General features: G+C 38.4%; 1 protein-coding gene and 1 non-coding gene across 2 annotated transcripts in view; both read left to right on the top strand.

Moving 5' to 3' along the window:
- Positions 1–8833: 8833 nt before the first annotated feature.
- On the top strand, positions 8834–8906 carry Trnaa-ugc (transfer RNA alanine (anticodon UGC)). Its single transcript has one exon. It is a non-coding gene; the product is annotated as a tRNA-Ala (tRNA).
- Positions 8907–13341: 4435 nt separating this feature from the next.
- Positions 13342–25359, top strand: part of Mcu (mitochondrial calcium uniporter) — a 192154-nt gene continuing 180136 nt past the window's right edge. Inside the window, exon 1 of the mRNA XM_046419789.2 lies at positions 13342–13508. Coding sequence (XP_046275745.1) covers positions 13362–13508 — 147 coding nt within the window. The 5' untranslated portion in view covers positions 13342–13361. The remainder of the gene's footprint in view (positions 13509–25359) is intronic.

The raw sequence follows: 25359 nt of genomic DNA, 5'->3' as shown, positions 1-25359 counted from the left end.
TTTTTAAGTCCTTTGGGTATAGACCTAGGAGAGGGATAGCTGGGTCCAATGGTGGTTCCATTCCCAGTTTTCCAAGGAATCTCCATACTGCTTTCCATATTGGCTGCACCAATTTGCAGTCCCACAGGCAATGTTTGAGTGTCCCTTTTTCCCCACATCCTCACCAACACTTACTATTGTTTGTTTTCTTAATAGCTGCCATTCTGACTGTAGTGAGATGAAATCTTAGTTTTGATTTGCATTTTTCAAATTGCTAGCGATGATGAACATTTTTTCATATATTTGTTGATTGATTGTATATCATCTTCTGAGAAGTGGTCTGTTCAGTTCCTTGGTCTATTTATTGATTGGGTTGTTTGTTTTTTCATTTTGTTTTGTTTTGGTGTTAAGATTTTTGAGTTCCCCAAACTATTTTTAAAAACACAAACTCTTTACTTTTATTTCTGTATTCATCATGAAACTACCCACTATGGGTTCACAGTGATTTCCCTCAACTAATAGGAAAAGGTTCTACAGAATTTACTCTGAAACCTTTTCTCTTTCTTTCTTTTGTTTATTTATTTATTTTTGTGGTACTGGGAGTTGAACCCAGGGGCACCTTTCCATGGAGCTATATCCCCAGCCATTTTTATTTTTTGAGGTAGGATCTCATGAACTTGCCCAGGCTATCCTCAAACTTGTGATCTTTTCAGTCTCCCAAGTAACCAGGATTATAGGCAAGTGCCACCTCATCCTGCTACTCTGAGATCTTCCTCATGTTCTGGCATGTTTTGTACCAGTGAAGTAGTATGAAGTAGTAACTGCTTCATTGTGTAGACTTTGTGTCTGACACCCTGAATCCACAACTTGGCCTTACTACTTATCAGCCAGGAGATTTCTAGCAAGTTACCTCCCAATGTCACAATTTTCTCACTGAAAAAAATGGGAACTGGTATAATATTTTCCTCATAGAGATATCATAAGGATTTAACAAGGTGTTATAATATTCATTTATCAACATCCCAACACCTTGCTAATAGCAAGTACTCAATATTATTACTAACAATATTTCTTTCTTTCGGATTTTAGAGTTTTTTTGTTTGTGTGGTGTTGGGGATCGAACCCAGGACTTCACCTGTGTTATACAAGTGCTCTACCACTGAGTTACATCCCCAGCTTAGAAAAGCACTTTCAAATCTAGACTTAATTAACCTTCTTACGACCTTGTCAAAGGGTCTGCTTCCATATGCTGCCTGGCAGATGGCCCACTTACAAATGTGACACCAACAATTTACCTATGATAAATTAGACCAATGAAGGTCAATGCTATGTACTCAAGTATAGGATTGGCATAACAGAATGTCCAACTACAAAGAAAAAAAGAAGAGTTAGAAGAGAGAGAGAGAGAGAGAGAGAGAGAGAGAGAGAGAGAGAGAGAGGGAGAATGAATGTGTGACTACCCAAACTCTAGGAAACCATTCTGTGAAGGGGTGTGGTATAGTGAGACAAGATAAGCATGAGTCAGAAGACCACAATTTGACTCAGCTCTGCACTCACTACTTAGCCTCTTTGAATGCTATCCTAGTTATGTGCCTCAGGGAAACTATTTAAACTCGTTGGGCCATTTTTTCCCCCTCATCTGTGAAACTGGAGTAATAATATCTAATTTGCTGAGTGTTTTGTGATCACCGTGACTGCACAGAGTAGGAGCTCTATACATTTAGTAAGGCCTGCGGCAGGCACTGGGTTACTTCTCTCCTCTTCTTCTATGACGATCTTCGGAAAACAGTAGCATCAGCAAGGGTGACAAGCAGTCATCTACATGATGTGTATGCTTGATAGGAATCTGTCACAGATGGTTCTTCCGCATACGGTGGGGCAGGGCGTAGAAACTGAGTACGTGCTCCATTCTCCAAAATGTTCAGAAGGGATTTCTTCTTCTTCTTTTTAAATTAATTTTTTAGTTATACTTGGACATAATACCTTTATTTTATTTATTTATTTATATGTGGTGCTGAGGATGGAACCTGGGGCCTCACATGTGCTAGGTGAGCACTCTACCGCTGAGCCACAACCCCAGCCCCAGAGACTTCTTTTTCTAATTTGTACAAAGGTGCCCTGTTCTCCTTCCACCCTACCCCCATTTCTGTACCACTCACTTACTGTCAGTCTTCCCCAATGACCTCACACGGCCATAGCCCCTCACTGCAGTTCCCACTCTAGCCTACCTCACATCTATTAGGACATCCTCTACCATTTGATCTTGCCATGCCTAATCTCTCCAGAGTCCTTGAGGACTCTTCCAGTAGATGAACGCTGATTGCATTAATAAATTCCAGCTAAGGTACCGACAAGACCTTTCTTTAGTTTTACTGTCCCTTGGCATGTCAACAGAGATTTCCAGTGTTCTATTCCAAGGGAGCAAACAATTGAGGGTTGGAGGCATCAAGGCAAAGATACTGTTGAAAAGCAGTTTGAAAATAGAGGGGACCTTTCAGCCCAGTACATAATACCTGCCTGTGTATAATTGCTATTGGATACAGATCAGGAAGTACAAGTAATACATTTAATGACCAATCTTTCCTGTGCCACATCAGCCAGTCCCTTCAGAGTCAACAAGAACTTTGGACCCTATACTAACACGCACTCTGAAAGAATAGAATGTAGGAGGGGCAGATTTTGTGGTATAGGAAAAAGAGAGCCGCCCTGAGAGCTAGGAAACTCGGATTACAGCCTGCCTCCACCACAAAACAGCTTTGTGGCCTTAGGAAAATTGGTTATGAGCTTAGGTCTCAGTGACTTCACTGTGGACCTAGCGTCGGAATTAGAGAAACTTTCAGGTCTTTTTGAGTTCTAACCTATGTTTCTTTTTTTCCCACTACAAACTGAATGGCCTGGGAGGAAAAAAAAAAAAAGCAAAGCTAGAGCTGGGGTCGTAGCTCAGTGGTAGAGCATGTGCTCAGCAAGGCATTGGGTTCGATTTCTAGCACCACACTCACATACACACCAAGCAATGCTAAATTGTAGTATTAAGAGAATTATGTTGGATTGCATGTGGAGAGCGTGATTTCCAGAAAGGCAGGGTACTTTCATGGTGTTGGTGATGGGATCTTTTATTCTGAGTGTGGGTAGTGAATGTGGACAAATTACTTAACCTTACTTTTCTCAAAAGGAAACAGGAATATTAAGACCTATGTTGTAATGCTGGTGGGAAGATTAAGTGAGTTAAACCATATAAAAGTTCTCAGCACAATGCACAGTGCCTGATACCTAGTTAAGTCCTCAGTACTTGGTGATGGTGTTATTCATCCTAGCTCTGTTATTAAATTAGTTCTTGTTCCTGGCCGAGTTATTCACTTTGAAGGGCCGCCTTCAATTTTTTTTTTTTTTTTTTTTTTTGTCTGATCAGAGAATAGGACTATGTTATTTCCAAGGTGCTATTTCTAACTTTCAATCTGTCTTTTTATGTTTGTAATAGAAACTTCTATTTTAGACATTTGGCCAATTTTGAATTTAGTAGCTCACTTATTCCTCTCATGTACATAGAGTAGTTTCTCAGAAAAATTTCCAAGTCTGACTAATTCCCATAGTGGATGGGCAGGTTATTGCCAGCTGCCAGGATATAAAAATTGTACAGTTTTAATCTTAAAACCCTTGTTGCTGCACATCCACAATTGCTAGAAGAAGCTATAACCTCTAAGGCTGAGAAAACAAAGGGAAATGGTTGGAATTATTAAACCTTGGAAACCTAGAGAAGGGACCCTCATTACTAATTATTTATATTAAGCTGTTCTGTTCTATTGTGAACAGAACAGCTCCTGACTGTTCTATGAGTGATTACAGTGCTTGTATCAATTTGTACTCCCACCAGCATCATGCAAGAATTATGATTGTCTAATATTATTGCCAAAACTTGGTATTTGTCATCTCTTGCATTTTTAAATTTATTTATTACATTTCTATTGGTACATTATAATTATACATATTAGTGGTATTTTCTTAATTTCTTTCATTTAAGCCATTTTGGTGTTCTTAAAGTGCCATTGCACCTTGGCTTTAGTTTATATTTCATTGACTGGTAGTGAAGTCAGGTACCTTCCCATTTGTTTACTGATTGTTTGGATATCCTCTTATGCGAAGTGTCTGTTTAAATCTATTGCCTGCTCTTCTATTGGGTTAATGCCTTTTTATTATTGAGTTGTATTTCTTTGTGTATTTTGTACATGAGTTTGTTGTTGGATATACCACTCCAGTTTTCTGCCAATGTGTCCAAGCAGCCATACTAGTTTAGAATGTACTTCCTTTGGTTTAGTGGCCCTGAGGACTGAATGACTATGTTGTTCTTATTGAGGTAACTCAGTGAACATAGGAGTAGTATAGTAGAGGCTCTGTAATTTTCCCTATTGTGAGAGAATGGAAATATGTATTTTGTTTATGCATTTATTGATTCATTCCATAAGTCTCTTTGAGCACACGCCTATTGAACATTAATTATGTGCCAGGAGTTCAGTCAGGTTTGTCAGCTTGCTTCTTCCCGAAGTAATACAACTCAGTCTGGAAATTTTACACATGTTGTTGTTGTCATGAAATAAGTCTCTTGCAGACAAATTTAAACAATTCTTCATGAACCTAGAAAAAAATTTGAAATCAGAACAACCCATAATCACAAACTATCCAAGGGCAGTGACTATCAGTACTTGAAAAAAAAGCTGGTGCAAATGTTAAAAGTGCCTTCTAAATTCTTTTGGCTCATGTTTTTATGTCTTCGTAAATGTAATCAAATCAAGTATTTATTAAACATATTTATTAATTATGAAACTAATGTCTTAGTTCTTCTTGTCTTCTGTGTACTCATCCTGGGTGGTATTGTCCACTCCCATGACTTCAGTTACCAGCTGTCTGTAGACTGATGACTCTCACATCTATTTCTAGAGCCTGGATGTCCTTCAGAGACTTAGAGTCAAACACTTAACTGTCTGATGAGTATTGTTGCTTGGATATCTCAAGGCATGTGATAAACAATATTTCAAAACCCAACTCATCCTCTTTCTCCAACAAATCATCTTTTCCTTTTGTTTCCTTTTTTAGCATATGACATTCACCCACTTGCCCAAGCAAACACCTAGAAATCTTCCTCCTCAATCTGTTTCATCCACTCCCCCACCATATCTTTATCAATCACTAATACCTTTTTTAAATTGACAGATAAAATTATATGTCTTTATCACATACAACATGATGTTTTGAAATATATATACAGTGTGGGATGGCTTAATTTAGATAATTAGCATATGTATTACCTCACATAGTTATTTTCGTGGTGAGAAGACTTAACGTCCACTCTCTACATTTTCAAAAGTACAGTATGTTGTTATTAACTACAGTGACTGTGTTGTACAGGATCAGGAATGCCTTTTGATCCAACTTCGTACATGTCTCAAATGATTCTATTCTTTATTTTCCCTTAGCCAATGCTACAACCCATACCTAGGCATTTCGTGTCTAGAGTTCCTCATTTCTCTCTCTCTGTCTTTACAGTCTCCTGTCTAATATCACCCATTTATAAAACCCTTTAAGACTTCTCTTTGGGTAAAGTTCAAATTCCTTGATAAAATCCTATAAAACCTGTTTCTGTTGCATCTCTGGTATCTCATCTCAGTAGGCTCCCTCTGCCATTTACTCCTTCTGATCATTCAGCTCTGATACTTTCCCTGATCCTCAAGTCTAGGCTAAGTGCCCTCCCTGCTTCCCTAATCTCTTATTGTTACATGTTAAGCTCTTTTAGGCTAGAGCCTTATTTGTTGAAATAATGAATTTACTTCTCTCTCTCTCTCTCTCTCTCTCTCTCTCTCTCTCTCTCTCTCTCTCTCTCTCTCTCATGATACTGAGAATTGAATCCAGGGCCTTGCACATACTAGGCAGACATTTTACCCCTGAGCTATATCTCCAGCCCTTTTTATTTTAATTGAGACAGGAGTCTTACTAAGTTGCCCTTGCTGGCCTTAAACTTCTGGGCTCAAGTGATCCTTCTTGTTTAGTCTCCCAAGTAGGTAGGACTACAAATGTACACCACCACCCCCAGCTTCAAATCTTTATAATCTTCCTCAAATCCTCTTATTGGTTCTATATTATGGGAAGTAATAATAGTAGTATTTCCAAATTAAGTCAGCATTCTGTTAGGTCATATGGTATCTTGGCTTTAGAATTCAGTGGTTTTATGTGAAAATTTTCTCTTCTTGACAGTAAACAAAGTTTTTGATTGAATAGATTACTTCTATTGAATATGCCTAATTGCTTCTGGGTTTTAAAGTAATGGCATCTATGCATGCCATAATCCCACTTAAATTTTGTTACCCTTCCTCGGGTTATTCTCCCTGATGCTGAGTAACCCTAAGAACATGGTTTAACCTAAGATACACATCTTAGCGAAGCAATGCATGAAAAAAGTACCACAATGTCTTTTTATCATTCCGAAGGACTGAAGTTTAGTTGAAACTCTAGGCAGTGAATATCTAAAAACTATTTAAATAGAATTGTACCTGTTACATCTTCTTAGCAGTGTTGGATGGGGTAATTATTATAATGGTAGATATTTTAAATTTATATTAATTCTCAGAAATTACTCAAGGGAGCTTTCATTCTTTTAGAGTATATTTAAATATTGATACGTAAAGTTATAGGAAAAATTGATCCCCCCCTTTTATTTTTGTACTGGGGATTAAACCCAGGAAGACTCTACCACTGAGCTCCATCCCCAACCCTTTTTAAAAATTTGAAACAGGGTCTCACTAAGTTGCTGAGGCTGGTCTTAAACTTACAATCCTCCTATCTCAACCTCCTAAATCACAGGAATTACAAGCATGCACCACCACACCTGGCTAATTGATTCCATTTAAAGGTCAGGGTTAGGATCCTTAAGTGAATGTTTCAGAAAAAGAAATACATGTTATAAGGAATACAAGTTTTGGAAAATTCCTCCTGTCATGTATTGCCTGGTACCTACTAAGCATTCAATTTATTTTTTGACTGAGTGAATGAATAAATGAATGAATTGTATTCTCCTATGTCTTGTCTTCCTCCTCCAAATTTTAGATTAATAGTAGTTATTTTCTGAACCTCCACCCAAATTTTAGATAATTTTGCTCCCAAGTTTTGGCAGCTGAATGGCTCTTAAAATGTTTAATTAAGAACAATTTGTTAATGATTATCATCTCTTTGAATAATTTCCTTCCTCTTTTATTGCCTTAAGCTGTCTTCACACTTTCTATTCCTTAGGCTAGTTTTTATTAAATAAAAGAGAGCCAAGATTTTTTTTCTTTCTTTTAATACATATGACCCTTCTGTCATCCTTTCTTTGATCCTTTCCAAATCAGCAGTGGTTGCCATAAGTGACGGCTGAGCGACAAGATGCCAAGTGCAGTGGCTAAATTTAAAGAGCAATGTTCGCACCTGTTGTTAACTGGCAATGACCAATCTCCCGCCCACGGTTTCCTCCACCCGCTGCCTCCCGCCAACTGCAACCCATATCCTATAATCCTTGCGTGTTCGTGTGTAAATAAGTACTGATGAAGCTTCTATACATTATATAAAAATTGAGAACACAGCATTTTGACAGTAAATTAGTTTAGTTTCAGAGGGGCTAAAATGTGGGCCAAATCCAGCATAATATGAAGATGTATCTGACCTTGAGGTAGGCAGACTCACGTGGTTAGGTATTGCCTCAAAATTAATTTTTTTTAGACTGCCATACTTTGTGAAATTCTTTTAGATATCAGTATTGGAGGCTCCTGTAAATGTATGTATTGTGCAAAAGAGAAAAATCTAAGGAGTAATTGGCATAATCTAGAGTTAGCTTCAATCATGTGCCAGATTGGTAACTTTAACCTAGAAGAGCTCTGTAGGAGAAAGATAGTAACATAAATAATGCTGATACAAAATATACTTGGAGTAGTGAGAGAGTTGTGGCCCAGCCCACCAAATTAGGCTGATCAAATAGATCTAATAATCATAGAATGTGACAGATCTCACAGACCAGCTCAGATACAGTAACAAACAATTCTGATGGAAAGTCAAACAACAAATTACCAGAGCATGGGAGGAAAGTTTAATTGTATCTGGACACTGGATTCAGGGGAGGCTGAGCTGATATTCAAAAGCAGAGTAGGATGGATAGTTATAGGGCCAGTAAGGAGCAAAATGTTGGAGGTTGTCACTTCTGGGGGATGTTCAGGGTATGGAGAGTAGGTATCTAGCGAGGAGATTGATGAGAAAGGTGAGCAACTTTCTTTATCAATTTGGAATTCTGTTATACTTCTGTCCTGTCAAGGAAAGTTCTTATTGTCTTTTGTCATATTGGAATACTCTGGAGTGGGTTGGTGTTGGGTTGCATAAGAATGTGAGCTGAATTCCTATGCACTTAGGAGGTATGGGTTATTTGAGTGCAAAATTAGTGTCTTGTTTGGATCACTTCAGTTAGTGACAAAAGACTTTCTAGAACCTAAAGTCCAGTAGATAGCAAAGGCCGAACAAGTTTGCTGCCACCACCTTTCAGATCTGGAAAAACATGAACAAAGACGAACTTATTTAAATAAGCCCTGCCCTTCCCAACTCAACTTCTGCTCTTTACAGAAAAGACTTAAAGATTGGATGTTCCTGTCCTAAATTGATATTAAATTATAGGGCCATCATAAGATGAGCATGGATTCAGTCATCCTTTGTGTTGCCGCTTGCAAAACAAAAAAGTTGTAAAGGGAATATGTAAATGTATCTTAGATCTCAAGTGGGTATATGTTAGAGAAAAATGGGAGTGTTGGAGGAAGAAAAGAAGAGAAATAAAAATGTGGGAGGTCGGGGCTGGGGTTGTGGCTCAGCGGTAGAGCGCTCGCCTTGCACGTGAGAGGCCCTGGGTTCGATTCTCAGCACCACATAAATAAATAAAGTAGAGATATTGTGTTCAATTACAACTAAAAAGTAAATATTTTAAAAAAATGTGGGAGAAAACGTGAGTATGTTTTTGTGTTTAATGAGGTGAGAACACATAAAGATAGGAAAAGATATGTCATGGGGTTTAAGAGTAGTGGAGCCCTTCTCAGCTATACAGACTAGAAATGTTTTTGATGCAGAAAAGCTGACAGAAAAGATCACAGGAACTAGGAAGTCTTGGGAACATGAGTAGTAATGATAGGGAGATGGTTGCAGATGGGTAGGTGTAGAGAAATGGGAATAATGACATCTGGAAAAAGAGTGGAGGAAGAATAGCCACCAAACAAGCATAGGCTGTGGTTCACCATAAATATTTGAAAGCTACAGTCCTTCCCTTTACCCTCTCCACTCATACACTATTTTCTTCTTGAAGAACTGCTGATCTCGCTTGAAGAATAATCCACATTATTGGGAACCACGAAACACAGCCCTCAGACCTCTGAGCAAATTCCTTCATGCTTTCTTGCTCACGTCAATGAACTGTGTGCATCACCTACCCACCCTAGTTATTCTGGAATGTTTAAGCAAATACTCCATTGAGTTGAGTCATACTTGAGAGCTGACTTCAGTGTACATTTTAGTAGGGAACCTAGTTAAAGTTTCATGCTCCAGGAAATCTGCTCTGATTAGTTTTAGCTTAATTGTGTGTGCGTGCTGGGGATCAAACCCAAAGTTTTGTGCATGCTAGACAAGTACTCTACTACTGAGCTGTAGCCCCAGCCCTGAGCAATCTGTTTTTTGGTTTGTTGTTTGGAACTAGGGATTGAGCCCAGGAGTGCTTAACCTCTAAGCCACATCCCCAGCCCTATATTTATTTTTTTATTTTGAGACAGGGTCTCACTAAGTTGCGTAGAGCCTTGCTAAATTGCTGAGGCTGGCTTTGAATTTGTTATCCTCTTGTGTCAGCCTCCCAAGCCACTGGGATTACAGGCATGCACCATTGTGTCTGGTGCAATCTATTTTTAAGAATGGACACAGAAACAATTATGCAACCATGTGGGTTTTATTGATCCTATTTTTATAACCATAAAAATAATATGCAGATAGAAATAATTTAAAGCCCTCAAGAGGGTAGTGATCCCTTAAGGCTTCCCAAAGGTAACATGTTTTCCTGTTAATTCTTCCAGAAATCACTATCTAAATTATATATAATATATATAATTATATATAATACATATAATTATATATATTACATACATACACACATATCTAATAAGAATGAAGTAAGAATAAATACAGATATAAATAGGAAACAATATATAGTGGGGTTTAAGAGTAGTTGAGCCCTTATCAGCTATATGAATAGAAATGCTTGTGATCCAGAAAAACTGAAAGAAAAAGGACAGAAAAGATCACAGGAACTAGGCAAATATAATACACACACACACACACACACACAAAGTTGGTGAGGGTCTTGCTAAATTGCTGAGGCTGGCCTTGAACATGCAATCTTCCTGTCTCAAGTTCCCTAGTTGCTGGGATTATAGGCATGCACCACTGTACCTGGTGGATAGTTTCTTTTCAAATGGTTTAATAATAAAATAATAATTTTTTAAAAGTTTTTTTCTGTTTGCATATGTTTGGTTACTTTGCCATTCTTTATGAATGTATTATCACTAGAATGACCAGTATGTCTGTGGCACATAAATTCCATACTTGGAAAAACAGAAGACATTCAATTACATTAGGCCCCAGCTTCCTTAATAAGACTCCTATATTGCAATAATTAAAATAAAGAATAAATAAATGGGATGGATTCAAACTAAAAAGTTTCTTCTCAGCAAAAGAAACAATCTGTGAGGTGAATAGAGAGCCTACATATTGGGAGCAAATCTTTACCCCTCACATATCAGATAGAGCACTAATCTCTAGGGTATATAAAGAACTCAAAAAGCTAAGCACCAAAAAAACTAAATAACCAAATCAATAAATGGGCCAAGGATCTGAACAGACACTTCTCAGAAGATGATATACAATCAATCAATAAGTATATGAAAAAATGTTCATCATCTCTAGCAATTAGAGAAAAAATCAAAACTACTGTAAGATTTCATCTCACTACAGTCAGAATGGCAGCTATTAAGAAACAAACAACAATAAGTATTGGTGAAGATGCAAGGGAAAAGGCACCTTATTCATTGCTGATGGGACTGCAAATTGGTGCAGCCAATATGGAAAGCAATATGGAGATTCCTTGGAAACCTGGAATGGAACCACCACTGGAGCCAGCTATCCTTCTCCTAGTCTATACCCAAAGGACTTAAAAACAGCATACTATAGGGACACAGCCACATCAATGTTTATAGCAGCACAATTCACAATAGATAAACAGTGAAACCAACCTATATGCCCTTCAGTAGATAAATGGATAAAGAAAATGTGGGATTTATACACAATGGAATATTATTCAGCAATAAAAGAGGATAAAATCATGGAATTTGCAGGTAAATGGATGGAGTTGGAGGAGATAATGCTAAGTGAAGTTAGCCAATCCCAAAAAACCAAATGCTGAATGTTTTTTTCTGATATAAGAAGGCTGATTCATACTAGAGTAGGGAGAGGGAAGCATGGGAGGAATAGAGGAACTCTAGATAGGGCAGAGGGGGTTGGAAGGGGAAGGGAGGGGGCATGGGGTTGGAAATGATGGTCGAATGTGAGATGGACATTATTATACAAAGTACATGTATGAAGACATGAATTGGTGTGAATATAGTTTGTATACAACCAGAGATATGAAAAATTGTGCTCTATATGTGTAATATGAATTGTAATGCATTTCACTGTCATATATAAATTTTAAAAATTAATAAAAAAGAAAGGCAATTACAGTAAAATTTCTCAAAACACAAAGTAAGGATGGAGGGAACAATCTTGGTTCATAACCAGAGTTGACAAAGGCACAGAAACAAAAACAAAATTAAAATCTATGACGATCTTAGTAAGAAGGTGTGAAGGGATGAAAGACACGGGAAAAATGGCACAGCATGGATAAATTCATAAAATGCAGTTGGGATAAATATAGATAGATGGAAACTGTAACTGAAGTTGCTCTAGGAATGTCAAGGATCTCCAACATGGTTGGGGCGGAGAGAGGGTGTTATTTTGTGCAGCTGTTGAATGGGGTGCTCATTCCTGAGTTCTCATTTTCCACTTGTTGGGCAATAAAGCTTTTTTGGGTGAGTGGCATTATAGTTCCACCCAGAGAAGCCAATCATTTTACTCTTCTAGGGCTGGGCTTAAGAATTAAAGGAAAGGTTCCATTTCACTGTTTCATTATTCTTGACCAAGAAAGTACCATTTAGGGAAAACTTTAAAGAATATTATTAGAACAAGTGGTAAAATTTTCTTTGTGTGCTTTTTCTGTTGTTGTTATTTTGTTTTAACTTCACCTTAGGCTATTCTACAAATTAGTTTTCCAGAATTTAGGATAATACTTGTATTTGCTTTCTTAACTGTTTTTCTGCTTCAGATTTTAAAAGGAGGTTTGAGAACTAATCAGATCATCATAATAAGCACATAGCAAAAAAGTATCTTCTGAGGAAATTCTGAGCCCTTAGTAGGAACCTGTTTCTTGTAGAAAGACATATTTTCAAGAGAAAGTGACTAGGAGTTATTTCAAAGACTATTTTAGCAGAATTATGAAACTCCTTTTAAAAATCTTTACATGGGTTTTATTACATTATCAACTGGTTGTTTCTATAGTTTAAAAAAGGCACACTGGGTCAAGTATGGTAGGAAACAAAGAGTGCTGCTTCCGGAGCGTGTGAGAATATCAGTATAAAGATGCCGTAAAAATAAACTGAGCATTTGAAGTGTGTACAGTCTGTTGGCATGTCCTCATTCCGGGACTTCGGTATTGCAATTATTCTATTCCTTCGATATTATGCTACACATCACAGTCATTAGACCACTTTATGATGTAAAGTTAATTTCAGCTTAAAACTCTGGGCATGTCGTTGAGAGTTAAAGCATACCTAGTTAATGGTTATCAATTTGGTACCCATTTGCCAACTTTAGAAGACTCACAACTCAACTTGGAACAAAGCTATGCATTGATGTCTGTTTCCCTAGTTACCCTTATCATAGCTCTATCCTTGGTGAAGATTAGCCAAATCGAACATGTCATCATCTCTTATTGCTGTATTATGAGGGGCTCGGGTGCCAATTACCGGTTCCCTAGAATTTGCCTGTAATTGACTATGTCCCGCAATAGGTAACTCTGGAAGTGACAGGCAGCCTCAAGTGGGGTTCTCCCGTCCGTCTATTGGGCTTTGCAGGAAGCCCCGCCTCATCAACTCAGCCAAGGGCGGTAGTTGGCCGGGGGTCGGTGAGTGGCGGGTCTTAGCTCCGCCCTAGCCGTCCGCTGCGCTGCCTGGGTCGGCGCCGTTTCCAGTTGAGAGATGGCGGCCGCCGCAGGTAGATCGCTCCTGCTGCTCCTCTCTTCCCGGGGCGGCGGCGGGGGCGCCGGCGGCTGCGGGGCGCTGACTGCCGGCTGCTTCCCCGCCCTGGCGGTCAGCCGCCACCGGCAGCAGCAGCACCACCGGACGGTGAGCGAGCGCACCGGGCGGCTCCGGGGAGGGCGGGGCGGCGCTGGCGTGTCGGAGCCGCCGGCGGGCAGGCCGCCGGGGCAGTGGGCGAGTTACCTCAACTCCCGGCCGTTCCCGAGGTTGCTGGGCTCCGAGGAGCCGCCGTGCCCTTCAGGCGCCTGCGGCGGCGACCAGGAAGGGAGGGCTGGCGCGAGGAAGCCAAGAGGAGGAGGAGGGGCGACGGCGGGGATGTTCCCGCAGGACTGGGGACACCAGGGCGGGGAAGGGACGGGACGTGAACCTCTCCCTGACCCGCCTATGTTCTCGGTCCCTCCCTCCTTCTTTCTTAACAGCTCTGCCCCAATGCTCCGAACTGAGCCCCGTGCAAGTTGTCCCTCCTCCTCTTGGCGGGTTGGGGTGTCCTAAGTTGCCGCGGCTGCCTTGTGTATGTGTCAGAAGAGTGGCAGTGCCATGCTGCTGGAAACTGTCCCCGGAGAGCAACCCAGGACCCCAGCGGGGCTGCTCACTCGTCCTCTCTCTGCCCTAGGGGAACGGCCAAGAAGGAAAATCAAACTTTATCCCCCTCTCTGACTTCCTGCATGTGTGTGTGCACGGGGGCCAGCTTCCTCGAGATGGATGCTGCATTGCTTCAGGAGACCAGCTCCATCCCCTCGGGTCCTTAAAGGTCCTCAGTGGTTCTTTCTGAGGGCTGTTTTTTGAGCTTCACAAGTGCCTGAAGAAGGAAGGGTGGGCAGCAGGCCCAGGGGAAGAGAATATGACAAGTTGTTCCCATAGGCAGAGATTTGGTGGTTGTATTAACCAGTTACTGCTGGGTTTCATTGGCTGGCAATGAAAGGGAGTTTCTATTTGAACAGCCTTGGGGTGTGTGCCGGGAGCTGGGAGGGGTGGGTAGGAGGAAGAGGGTGAGAGATTTCTTTTTTTAATTTGTAAAAGATCAACTTGGCAGGGAGTTCTTGACCTAACAAGTCAGCAGGTTCCGTTCCTTTGGACTTTCTAGACCCATATGTATTGGGCTCTGGCCAACTCAGAGAGAATGAGTGTAGATTTTATTTCCTAGGGCTAAGTCGTGTAGTGTGGTAGGTAAAAAGGATGATCACTGCAGACAGCTTAATGGGAGGAACTAGTGCCTTCAGTTCTCAACAAACACATCACCTGTCTTGTTCTGATCATGTAGCTCTTAAGAGGAAACAACTGCATGTTTTCAGAGAAGATACCCTCAGACCCATGATAGCATAAATTGTTGAAAGAGCTGTGAAAAGAACTGATGCTCTGCAAATGCAAGATAGTATTGCTATTATTAGTCAATGTTATGGACCCTATCTTCATTCCTGTGAGAAAATTGCACTTTTTCATATTTAGCGTACAGGCATGTTGCTTTGCTGAAGCTTTTGGGTGAGAGCCGAGCTTTTCTTTAGTTCAGTTTACATTTGTGTGTTTCATAGCCTCGAATTGTGTGTTTTGTTCTCTTAAAAACATAAGGTGACCCCAAAATCTGATTGTATTCCTCTCTCTCCCAAACTATATTTAAAGACTTCCCAAGTTGTCTTTCTCTCTGCTTTTTGATAAGACATTGTCTGACTTTGCACAGTTTGTTTTTAATACTGTTTGGGTGTGGTATTCATGTAGCATTTTAAAATTGTGTTTCATAGATTTTCGACTGTGTGAATGCATCAGGCTGTGAGTGTCTTCCTTGTGGGGATACTTTGGGAAAGTGTTCTTCTGTGCTATTCTGGGATGGGTAAAACTGATGTGCTGAATTTGTAACTGAAAGTACATTTACAATGAAGTGTTATTTCTGAAGGACAGAAGTGTTGTCATGGGAATGGTGACTAGTAAATGAACTCAGAATTCTAAGATTTTGAAAAAAGTTGAGTCTTATTATTTAAAATGTGTAAATGAATTTTCAATTTTTTCTGTGATTGCTCTAAAGTTATCATGTGACCTGCTGTCTCCATCTGATATTCTATGATTCCTCAGCAGACAATTTGAAAATTATCTGTTAGAGATTAAATTCTTGATATTTCTTGCCTGAAATTGAGGCCCAGAAAGGAGAGAAACTAGGCTGAGATTAACACAGCTGTCATGTAATAGTTATAGGACTCCTACTCACCCCAGATATTATGACCTCCTTGTTGTGTTGTTTTTATTATAACTGCAATTGTTCCTTTTCATCTTTGACCTCCCTTATAAAATTAACTAATTGTCTGTTACAAAAATTATTGGTATTTCGAATTCCGTTAATAGATGTGATTTGAGGCACGTGTATTAGGTCAATGTGGTAATAAACAACTTTCTGGAAAGAATAGATGTTCTTATAAGAAGGTACATGAGAGACACTAAGATTGACTCTTGCACAGGAGACATCCTGTGTGTGTGCAGCAGATGGCACTCTGCATTGGCCTGGATCACAAGTCCAACTTGTGCCACTTTTGTTCTGCTGTAGCGGGTATGGTAAATTAGAGCAGGGGAACATAATCTATTATAGTACTGCTTAATTTTTTGTCATATTTTTGGAAATGCATCTTTTCTAAGTTTGGTGAATGAGTTCAATGTGATACAGTAGTTCAGCTGATTGGTAAATGCAATTGCAGAGTTAGAAACATAATTTCCCCCCCATTAAAACATCTTTCAATGATTAAAATATTATTTCCCCCCTCCCCCAGTACTAGGAATTGAACCCAAGGTTCTCTGTCACTGAGCTACATCCCCAGCCCTTTTTGTTTTTTATTTTGAGACAAAGTCTCACTGAGTTACCTGGGCTGGCCTTGAATTTGTGATTCTCCTGCCTCAGCCTCCTGAGTAGATGGGATTATTGGTGAGTATCTGGGATTACAGGTGTGTGTCACCATGCCTGGCCTTTTATTTATTTATTTATTTATTTTTTTGAGGTGGTAACCATTAGATGTTTGAGATATTGTCCAGGCTGGCCTCTAACTCCTGGGTTCAAGAGTTCTATCTGCCTCAGCCTCCCAAGTAGCTGTGACAGTAGGTATGTGCCACTGTACTCAGCTTTAAAAAATTTTTCAACTGAGTAAATGGGAGTAAAGGTATAGTGGCTTTTTCAATATTTTTAGCACCATGTAATGTAATTTTTCCCTTCCTGTGTGAAGAACCTGTTATTGCTGTCCAGATTGTGACTGTAACTGAGACTGTTATGTTTGCTGTTTTCCTTTCTGTATGGCAAGTGAAGGTGGCTGCTATTTTCAAGGGGCACTGCCTTTCATTGTGGGCTGAAAATTCTTTGCTAAATCAAACTGTCTCATCTCTGATTAGGACAGTCTTGACTGTTGGCGTTTCCTACTGATCAACTGCTGTGAATTACTAAATCTCTTTCTTTTCATTGTACTGTGACAGTTTGTAGCTGTCCTGCTCTACTTTACCCTTTGCAGTTCTTTGACAGTGATACTCTCCCAGCTAAGACTGAAAGTTTTAATGAGTTCATATTGCCTGACACCAATCATAGTTTTTTATTGAGTTTTGATGGTCTGACCTAATCTTCCTTTGCCAGATCCTCTGCAGCAGATACTCCACTGTACTCAAACCTATCTCTGCACTGTCCCTAAGTGTCCCATACATCTGTATAAAAGTTTATGTAGTTTTTGTAGCTTAATTTCAGCCTTCACTCATAATCCCTCCTCAAACCTCTAACATTTATTTTAGGGTAGAGACTGTGATCTGCAAATCCTATTTTGGTTTATTTTGAGACAGGGTCTATGTTATTTAGTTTGCCCAGAATGGCCTCGAACTCTTGATTGTCCTGCTTCAGCCTGCTGAGTAACTGGGACTACAGTGTGCACCTGGCTACAACTTCTTTTGAATCCAACATTTTTGCTAAATCCCTTTTAGATTATGTTTGTGGTTAAAAAACAGAACTGGTATTAAAATTCCTTTAAATAGAGATGCGTTCAATAAGTTCTAGTCTGAATCTTTATATGTGTGATTCCTGGCTCTTATTTTTTAAAAAACCTTTGGTACTGGGGATTAAATCCAAGAGTGCTTTACTAATGACTATATCCCCAACCTTTAATTGCCCAGGCTGGCCTGGAACTTTCGATCCTCCTGCCTCAGTCTCCTGAGTAGCTAGGATTACAGATGTGTACCATCATGCCCAGTGATTCCTGACTCTTGATCCCTTTCCTCTCTGTTCTGTCTTCTCTGAATTCTGATAGGTTTTATTATCTTTAGGACACAGATTGACATTGTCTTGTTCTCTAAATGTTTCATTTGTTGGCATCTTATCTTACTGGAGAGAGAAAACAAAGATGTATATTTTACCTGCCCCCAACTTGTTTAATAGTCTGTTGTTTAGGGAGCTGAATTTGGGTAATTGCTTTAAGCTTGGTATTGCCAGTTCTATCTTCCGTTGCATGTTGTACTTCTTGAGGTTAAATTGGTGGAAAGAATTGGTACCATTGGAGTAGTTTTGTAGTGTTCACTAACTTTCTGTCCCTAGTCAGCAAAAGTATGATAATTAACCAGATTATTATAAGTATATACTTGAATCAGATTCCAAATTTGTTATTGTTACTATTCTACTATACTAAGATTTTGAGAGTGAAGATAAATATGTTTAGAACAGGCTTCTTTTTTTTTTTTTTTTTTAAGGAAGCAAACATTTTTTTATTCATCTTAAAATTTTACTGTAAAATATTTGAGTGAATGAACTTGGATGCATTCAACAAATTCTGATTATTTGAATTTTTCTGCGTCTCAAAGGACTATTGTATGCTTTTTATGGAACTCAGAGTACTCTAACAGGAAACTTAAATAGAAAATACAGCAGCAAGAATTGTGTAATTAGCTTGGCATGTTGGCATATGCCTATAATTTCAGCAGTTCAGGAGACTGAGGCAGGAGGATTGCAAGGTCAAGGCCAGCCTCAGCAATTTAGCAAGACCCTTTCTCAAAATAAAAAATAATAAAGGGCTGGGGATGTACCTCAGTGGTAGAAGGCCCCAGGGTTCAATTCCCAGTACTCCAACAAACCAACCACAATCAAATAATGGTATATTGGAAGCTGGGCATTGTGGTGCATTTCTGTAATCCCAACTTCTTGAGGCTGAGGCAGGAGGAGGATCACAAGCTGAAGGCCAGTCTGGGTAATTTAGTGAAACTATTTAAAAAAAAAAAAAAAAGGATTGGGAATGTAACTCAGTGGTAGAGTGCTTAGCTAGCATATGCAAGGCCTTGGGTTCAATCCCCAATACTACAAAAACAAACAAAATCAATAACAATGATGTTGTCTAAGACAGTACATTGACTGCCAATTGTTTTCTGTTTTAGGGGGCTGTCTCCCTGCTGAAATGAAAGATTTCTACAAGAACTTCATTAATACCATTTTAAGTATAACTGCTGGAGCTGGGTGCATGCAGTGGCTCATGTAATCCTTGTGTCTTGGGAGGCTGAGGCAGGAGGATTGCAAGTTCAAAGCTAGCCTCAGCAAAAGTGAGGTGCTAAGCAACTCAGTGAGACCCTGTCTCTAAATAAAGTACAAAATAGGACTGGGATGTGGCTCAGTGGTCAAGGGTCCCTGAGTTCAATCCCTGGCACCACCCGTCCTCCAAAAAACGAATAACTGCTGGGGTGTTGTTTTATTTCTTTTCACATTCTAGCTCTGTGCCCCTACAGGTTTTCTTAAAAATTATTTGTTTTTCTGTGGTTAAGGTTAAGATTACCTTTTAATATCTTGGAATATCTTCTTAGTCTCAGGTTTTGAATCCTTTATTTGACTGACTAATGTCTAATCAGGATTCATAAATATGTTTGATTTACTAGACTAACATGTTGTGAGGAAAAGGAAGATGTTATTGTGGAGAATGTATACTTTACAGAATTCTAGAATTAGAGCTCAGAGTGACTGTTGAGGAAATGAGAGCAACAGTGGTGAGATGGCTTCTAGAAGACCTGAAAACCGATCATCTGGTTTTCTTAGTTATTTCCCTACTAAATTATACAATACTGTGCTTTATTTAAAAATTTTACTAAGACTGGTTTTAAAAAGTGAATTTGGGTCAGATTTTTAGAGTAAGTACCTGTGTTAGTCAGCTTTCCATTGCTTTGACAAAATACCTGAGAAAATCAACTTAAAGGAGGAAACATTTATTTTGGCTTATGGTTTCAGCCCATGGTTACTTGTCTCTATTGTTTCTGGGCCTGTGGTGAGATAGTACATCATGGTGGCAGAAAAGCTGAGGTAAAATATATAGCCCCCAATAACCTACTAAGCCCCACCTTCTAAAGTTTCCATTGCCTCCCAATAGCCCATTAAGATATAAATTCATCACAGCGGAGCACAACAGACACTAGTATGGCAATATGTAAATCAATGGATGTGTAACTGATGTGATTCTGCAATCTGTGTATGGGGTGAAGGTGGGAGTTCATAACCCACTTGAATCAAAGTGTGGAATATGATATGTCAAGAAATTTGTAATGTTTTGAACAACCAACAATAAAAAATTAAAAAAATATATAAGACTAAATAAATAAATAAATAAATAAATAAAAGGTAAAATCTGTAAGAAAAAAAAAAAAGATATAAATTCATCAAAGAATTCAACCATTGGTGAAATTAGAGCTCCCATGATCCAGTCACCTCATTGAAGGGTCTATTGCTGCTCTGGTGGGCCAAGGATTTAACACAAACCCTTTGGGGGAACATTTCATATCCAAACATTCTACCCATGTAGCCCAACTCAGACTCAGTCTTGATAAGTACTTTCTGAATTAGATCAAGCTGACATCTCTTAAAAAAAAAGTCTGCCCTCTGCAGGTTGAAAACAAAAGGAAATAATTCATTTATTTCGTTGCACTTTGTTAAATGCTTGCAGTAAGACAGCCTGTGTAAAATGAAAGTTGACTTAAAGCAAATTAATTTTAATTAGTGAATTATTGGCCCACAAACCATGTGTAGGCTTGAATCTTTTATGTTGATGAAAATGTAACTTGGTAAATTATATTACCAGCTGGGCCTAATAGCATGCTAAAGCTAAACTTTTCTAATGCAGTTCTGGAATAACTGGATAATGTGACATTGCATTATACCACCTCTCTTAAAAATTTTTCCAAAGGTTTTTTTTTTTTTTTTAAGCAACATTAGTCATATTTATTAACTTAAAAGAGTGGCGTGTTTACTTCTCATGCTTTGTTACTAAGGTTTTCAATTTTTACATTTTTTTTACTTGTTATTTATCATCCATTTTGTTATTTGAGGAGTTCTTGTAATAATCACTGGAAAATTGCTGAGGTATCCATTAGGGTATATTATGTTTTCTAGAGGATAGTAAAAATATGCAGTCCTGAACTGCATTGCCTTACAGCTAGCAAGATCTTTTAAAAACTTATTTATTACCTTGTAAGACAGGTCTTCATTGTGCTTCTTCTTCTTCTTCTTTTTTACTTGTAAAGTGACATAACTTTATTTTATTTATTTATTTTTATGTGGTGCTGAGGATCCAACCCAGTGCCTCACATGTGCAAGGCAAGCACTCTACTGCCGAGCCACAACGTCATTGTGCTTCTTACTTAATCTGTAGTAAGTAATGTTACAGTATATTTAAGAGTATTAGTGTCTGCTTTAAACTTTAGTTTAGAGAAAGTTAATGTAACTGATAATTTGTCTAATAGGGAGAGAGAGATTTGTTAGCTTGAACTACCTGATCTCTATAGATACAGACACATAGAAGAAAGCGTCTAAGATCTGATGGCATTATTTTTAAAATTTTCATCATAACCCTAGGAAAGGTATTATTATTCTAGTTTTATAGATGAGAAAATTGAGAATGATATAGGTTCACTTGTTCCTAGCTGTTCTAGTGCCAGCGATGCAAAGATAGGCAGGACAAATGGCTTTGGATTTAAGCCAAGGTCTGGCAAGAACTAAAGCTATACCATACTGACTGACAGCGTGAGTCCTCCTTCCTCTTCATCTGCTCCTTCACCTTTGTTTCTTTCTCATGCATCTACTGCAGTTTTCTTCCAAGAGATCTCAAGGTCCTTCTCACTCACTACATTTCTTAAATATAGTCTAAGGTATATCCATCCCTCATGGGGTTCATGGTAGTTAAGTTTGGAATGCTAAAGAATTCCAGTAAATCTGGCAATTATGGAGTATTGCTTGAATACCAGACACTTTTTAAGAAATCACTTCTATTGTATTACACAAAAATCCTTTAGGCAAAGTACTACTCTGGTGCAGATGAACAATGAAGACCTAGAAAGGTCCAATAATCTGGAGTTAGTCATTCAGAAAATATCTATGGAACTCATCCTTTTATGAGACACTGTGCTAGGTGCTGGTCCTACAAGACTTCACAGTTTAGCCAGGGGACATTGTGAAACACTGTAACTGGCTGTGCTGCTGATTTATTTTTCCTGATGGAGGCTCTCTGGGAATAAGCATTCAGGGAGCCCTTTTGGAGCTGTGGAAGACCTCACAGAGGAAATATTGCTTGAGCTGAAACGTGAGAAAATATAGCGTGTGACAGACTGGAAAATTGTTGTTGGCATGAAGGAGTAAGATGTATTTGAGAAGCAGTCAGTAGTTTGTTACATGCAACCCGAGTATGGGCAAGAATAGTTGGAGATTAGGCTGGATGGTACTAATGATACCAGTTATAGTTAATATTTATCAAGTACACAAGTGCCAAGCTCTACATTGTTTTTCTCCATTAATTCTTGCATGGCATGAGTATTGTGTTATCCTTATTTTACAGATCACATTGTTTAAGTAATTTGCATAGGATTGCAGCTCGTAAATGACACACAGTAAATGACTTGTCCAGGATCACACAGCTAGCAAATGGTATATCTGACATATCAACCCAAACAGCCTGGCTTCAGAGTCTGACTCTTAACCACTGTACTGAAGGGGAGGGATGAGACTGTAATAGTGAAGAAATCCATAAAGGAGTTGAAATTTTGTTCTGTGTGTCCATTGTATTTCAACCCCCATAGTACATTTTGCATTTTTACATCAGGATCCAGTATGTGTGCACATTATGTGCTGCTAAAACGAAAGAAAAGTCTCAAGAGAGTATGCATAGATTCTGTTTTGTTAAAGAAATACTGGTGGGGATGCTTCTAAATTGAACAACTTAAGCTACAGTCTGAAAAACTGCTTGTCGGTAGATGAGCTGCTGAAGAATTAAATAGGAGAACCTATTGATTTAGATTCGTGCTTTTAGGTAGGTCACTCTGTCAGCAGGTATGAGGGGTGGGTGGAAAGGATGGGACCAAAGAAGCAGAGAGAGCAGTGAGGAGCAGCTCAATGGACCAGGCTAGAGATGCCTGAATTAGGACAGTAGCATTGGGGTTAGAGGAAAGGGAATAGAGAAGAGAGAGATTTTAGAAATAAAATTGATAGAACTTGATGACTGGATATGGCCTATCCTTTAGCTATTACCAGGGAGAAGGGCAATTCAGCTTAAGTCTGACTTTATTACTCAGGCCCTAAAACTTTATTTCTTGACCTTCTTTGAAGTATTCATTTTTATAGTAATGTTAAAATGCTTTATTATCTTTTCTATACCTCTAATTTTGTATTTTAAAATGTATTGTTGTGTTTAATTATATTTGAGATTTAAAAATTTATATATCAAATCAGATACCCACCTTATTCTCATGTTCCTACCTCTCCTTCCTTTCCCCGTAGAATTTGGAAGATCTGCACAGCAGTAAGAAACGGTACACACAGCATGAAAAGCACTCAGCAAATCTTTGTTGAAGGAGTGCATTCTGTATATTACAGACTTCTAAAGCGTTGTGTAGTAGCTCTTAATATTATGTTCACTAATTAAAGGAATACTTTGTGTAATTTTCTTTGACTTTGTTCTTGTTAACTCTCCATTTTTGTAATAGATGAGTTGATAAAAAGCTCTAATTACCTTAACTTGTTTTGATTCACTTTAGGAAATATTGACCTTTTTTCCCCCTTTTAATTTGTTTAATCGACACATAAAATTATACTATTAATGGGGTACTGTGTGATGCTTTGATACATGTATATATTATGTGACATTCAAATCAGTGTAAAAATATATCCATCTCTTCAAACATTTATTATTTCTATGTGGCAAAACATTGCAATATTGTTTCATTTATCTAGTCACCCTACTGTGCAATAGGACACTGTCTCTGTCCTGTTGTAAGTAGATTTTCCTAAGTATGAAATCTTTTTTTCCTAAAATTTTAGCAATCTTCATTTCCACATTAGAAATGTAAATATATGAGATTCCTATTGCTTCTACCACCCCAGTCTCTCAAGAGGTATAAACATTAAAATAAAATGATTTGGGGCCAGAGTTGTGGCTCAGTGGTAGAACGCTTACCTAGCATGCATGAGGCACTGGGTTTGATTCCTGACCCCACATAAAAATAAACAAATAAAATAAAGGTATTGTGTCCATTTACAACTAAAATAAAAATGATTTGGAGTGATTCTCTATCATTTTAATTGACTAGGTAGCTTACTTGATTGGTTTATTTAGAACGCATAAATTCTTCAGTCTTCTAGCTAGTATAATACAAAAATAGCTGTAGACTTCCATAACCACAAGTTTTTAAGAGACACTGCAATATCTACTCTACCAGAAGAGGTTATATTTGCAACTTAGTTGGTGAGATTTTTGAAATCTGATGAGCAAAGGATTGGTGTACCATCACAGAAAATTTCTGTTAGTTCTGAAATAGATAAATAAAGAGGTGATAGTGTGTGTGTGTGTTTGTGTGTGTCCAAAATAAAAGTAATTGAAGAGGATTTGATGATATGTGTTATAATAGTCAGGAATTTGAGTTCCGTTCCTCTCTCTTTCATTAACTTGCTATTTGATCGTGGAGGCTGGAGTGTAGTTCAGTATTAGAGCAATTGTCTTGCATGTGCAAAGCCCTGAGTTCAATTTCTAGTACCACAACAAAAATAAGACAAAACAAAAAAAGGCTATTTGATCTTGGACAAGTCACTTAATCTTGCTATTTTTTTAATATTTACTTTTTAGTTGTACACAATACCTTTATTTTGTTTATTTATTTTTAAATGGTGCTGAGGATCGAACTCGGGGCCTCGCACGTGCTAGTCAAGCGCTCTACCATTGAGCCACAACCCCAGCCCCAAATCTTGCTATTTTTATCAGTTAAATAAGGATGCTTGATTAGGTGAACCTGAAGAACTTACTAATTCATTTATAAGATACATTTCTTTTTTTAAGGGAATAACATGCCCCAAATATTTTTTATTTTATTTATTTGTTTTTATGTGGTGCCGAAGATCGAACCCAGTACCTTATACATGCCAGTTTACTCTGTATTCATTCACCATAAATGATTCATTAGCCTTAGCCTCATCTTTTATTGTCTTTTTTTCTCCATTTCAAACTATGGAAGGAGTGGAGAGAGAGGTGAAGATGTGGTAGGGAGTCCAGAGAGTTGGGAGAAGAGACAAAGTAGTTATGGATGACTATTAAAGTGAGATTGGATAATAGTGATAAATTAATTGAGTCGTGGCTACCAGACCGAAATAGAAAATTTTGTTTTCCTTTGTAGTTATGCTATTGGAATTCTCATTTTGAAAACCTTGGTAAGTAAGTCATTAGTTGCCCCTCGTACCTTAGAGGCATAAATCCTTCCAGCTCCGTGGATCCTAGTACAGTGTCAGATTGTAGATACTATCATTGTTGGATGAACTATCAGAACTGGTGAGTTAACAGTCCTAGAGACCATTGTCTAAATCCTTTAACCTTTGGGAAAATATAGCTGTAGATCATCTACTCCTGTAGCCCAGACACTACAGTAGTAGAGATCGTAGAAATGTCAAGAAGGAATAACCTTTCTTATTTACACGGCAGCTAGTAGTTTT

Source organism: Marmota monax, unplaced genomic scaffold (assembly GCF_021218885.2).
Source record: "Marmota monax isolate L192 unplaced genomic scaffold, Marmota_monax_Labrador192_F-V1.1 WCK01_AAM20220418_F8-fsc00019, whole genome shotgun sequence".
NCBI lineage: Eukaryota > Metazoa > Chordata > Mammalia > Rodentia > Sciuridae > Marmota > Marmota monax.
Note: the sequence above shows the minus strand (reverse complement) of the source record. Positions and strands in the feature narration are given on the sequence as shown.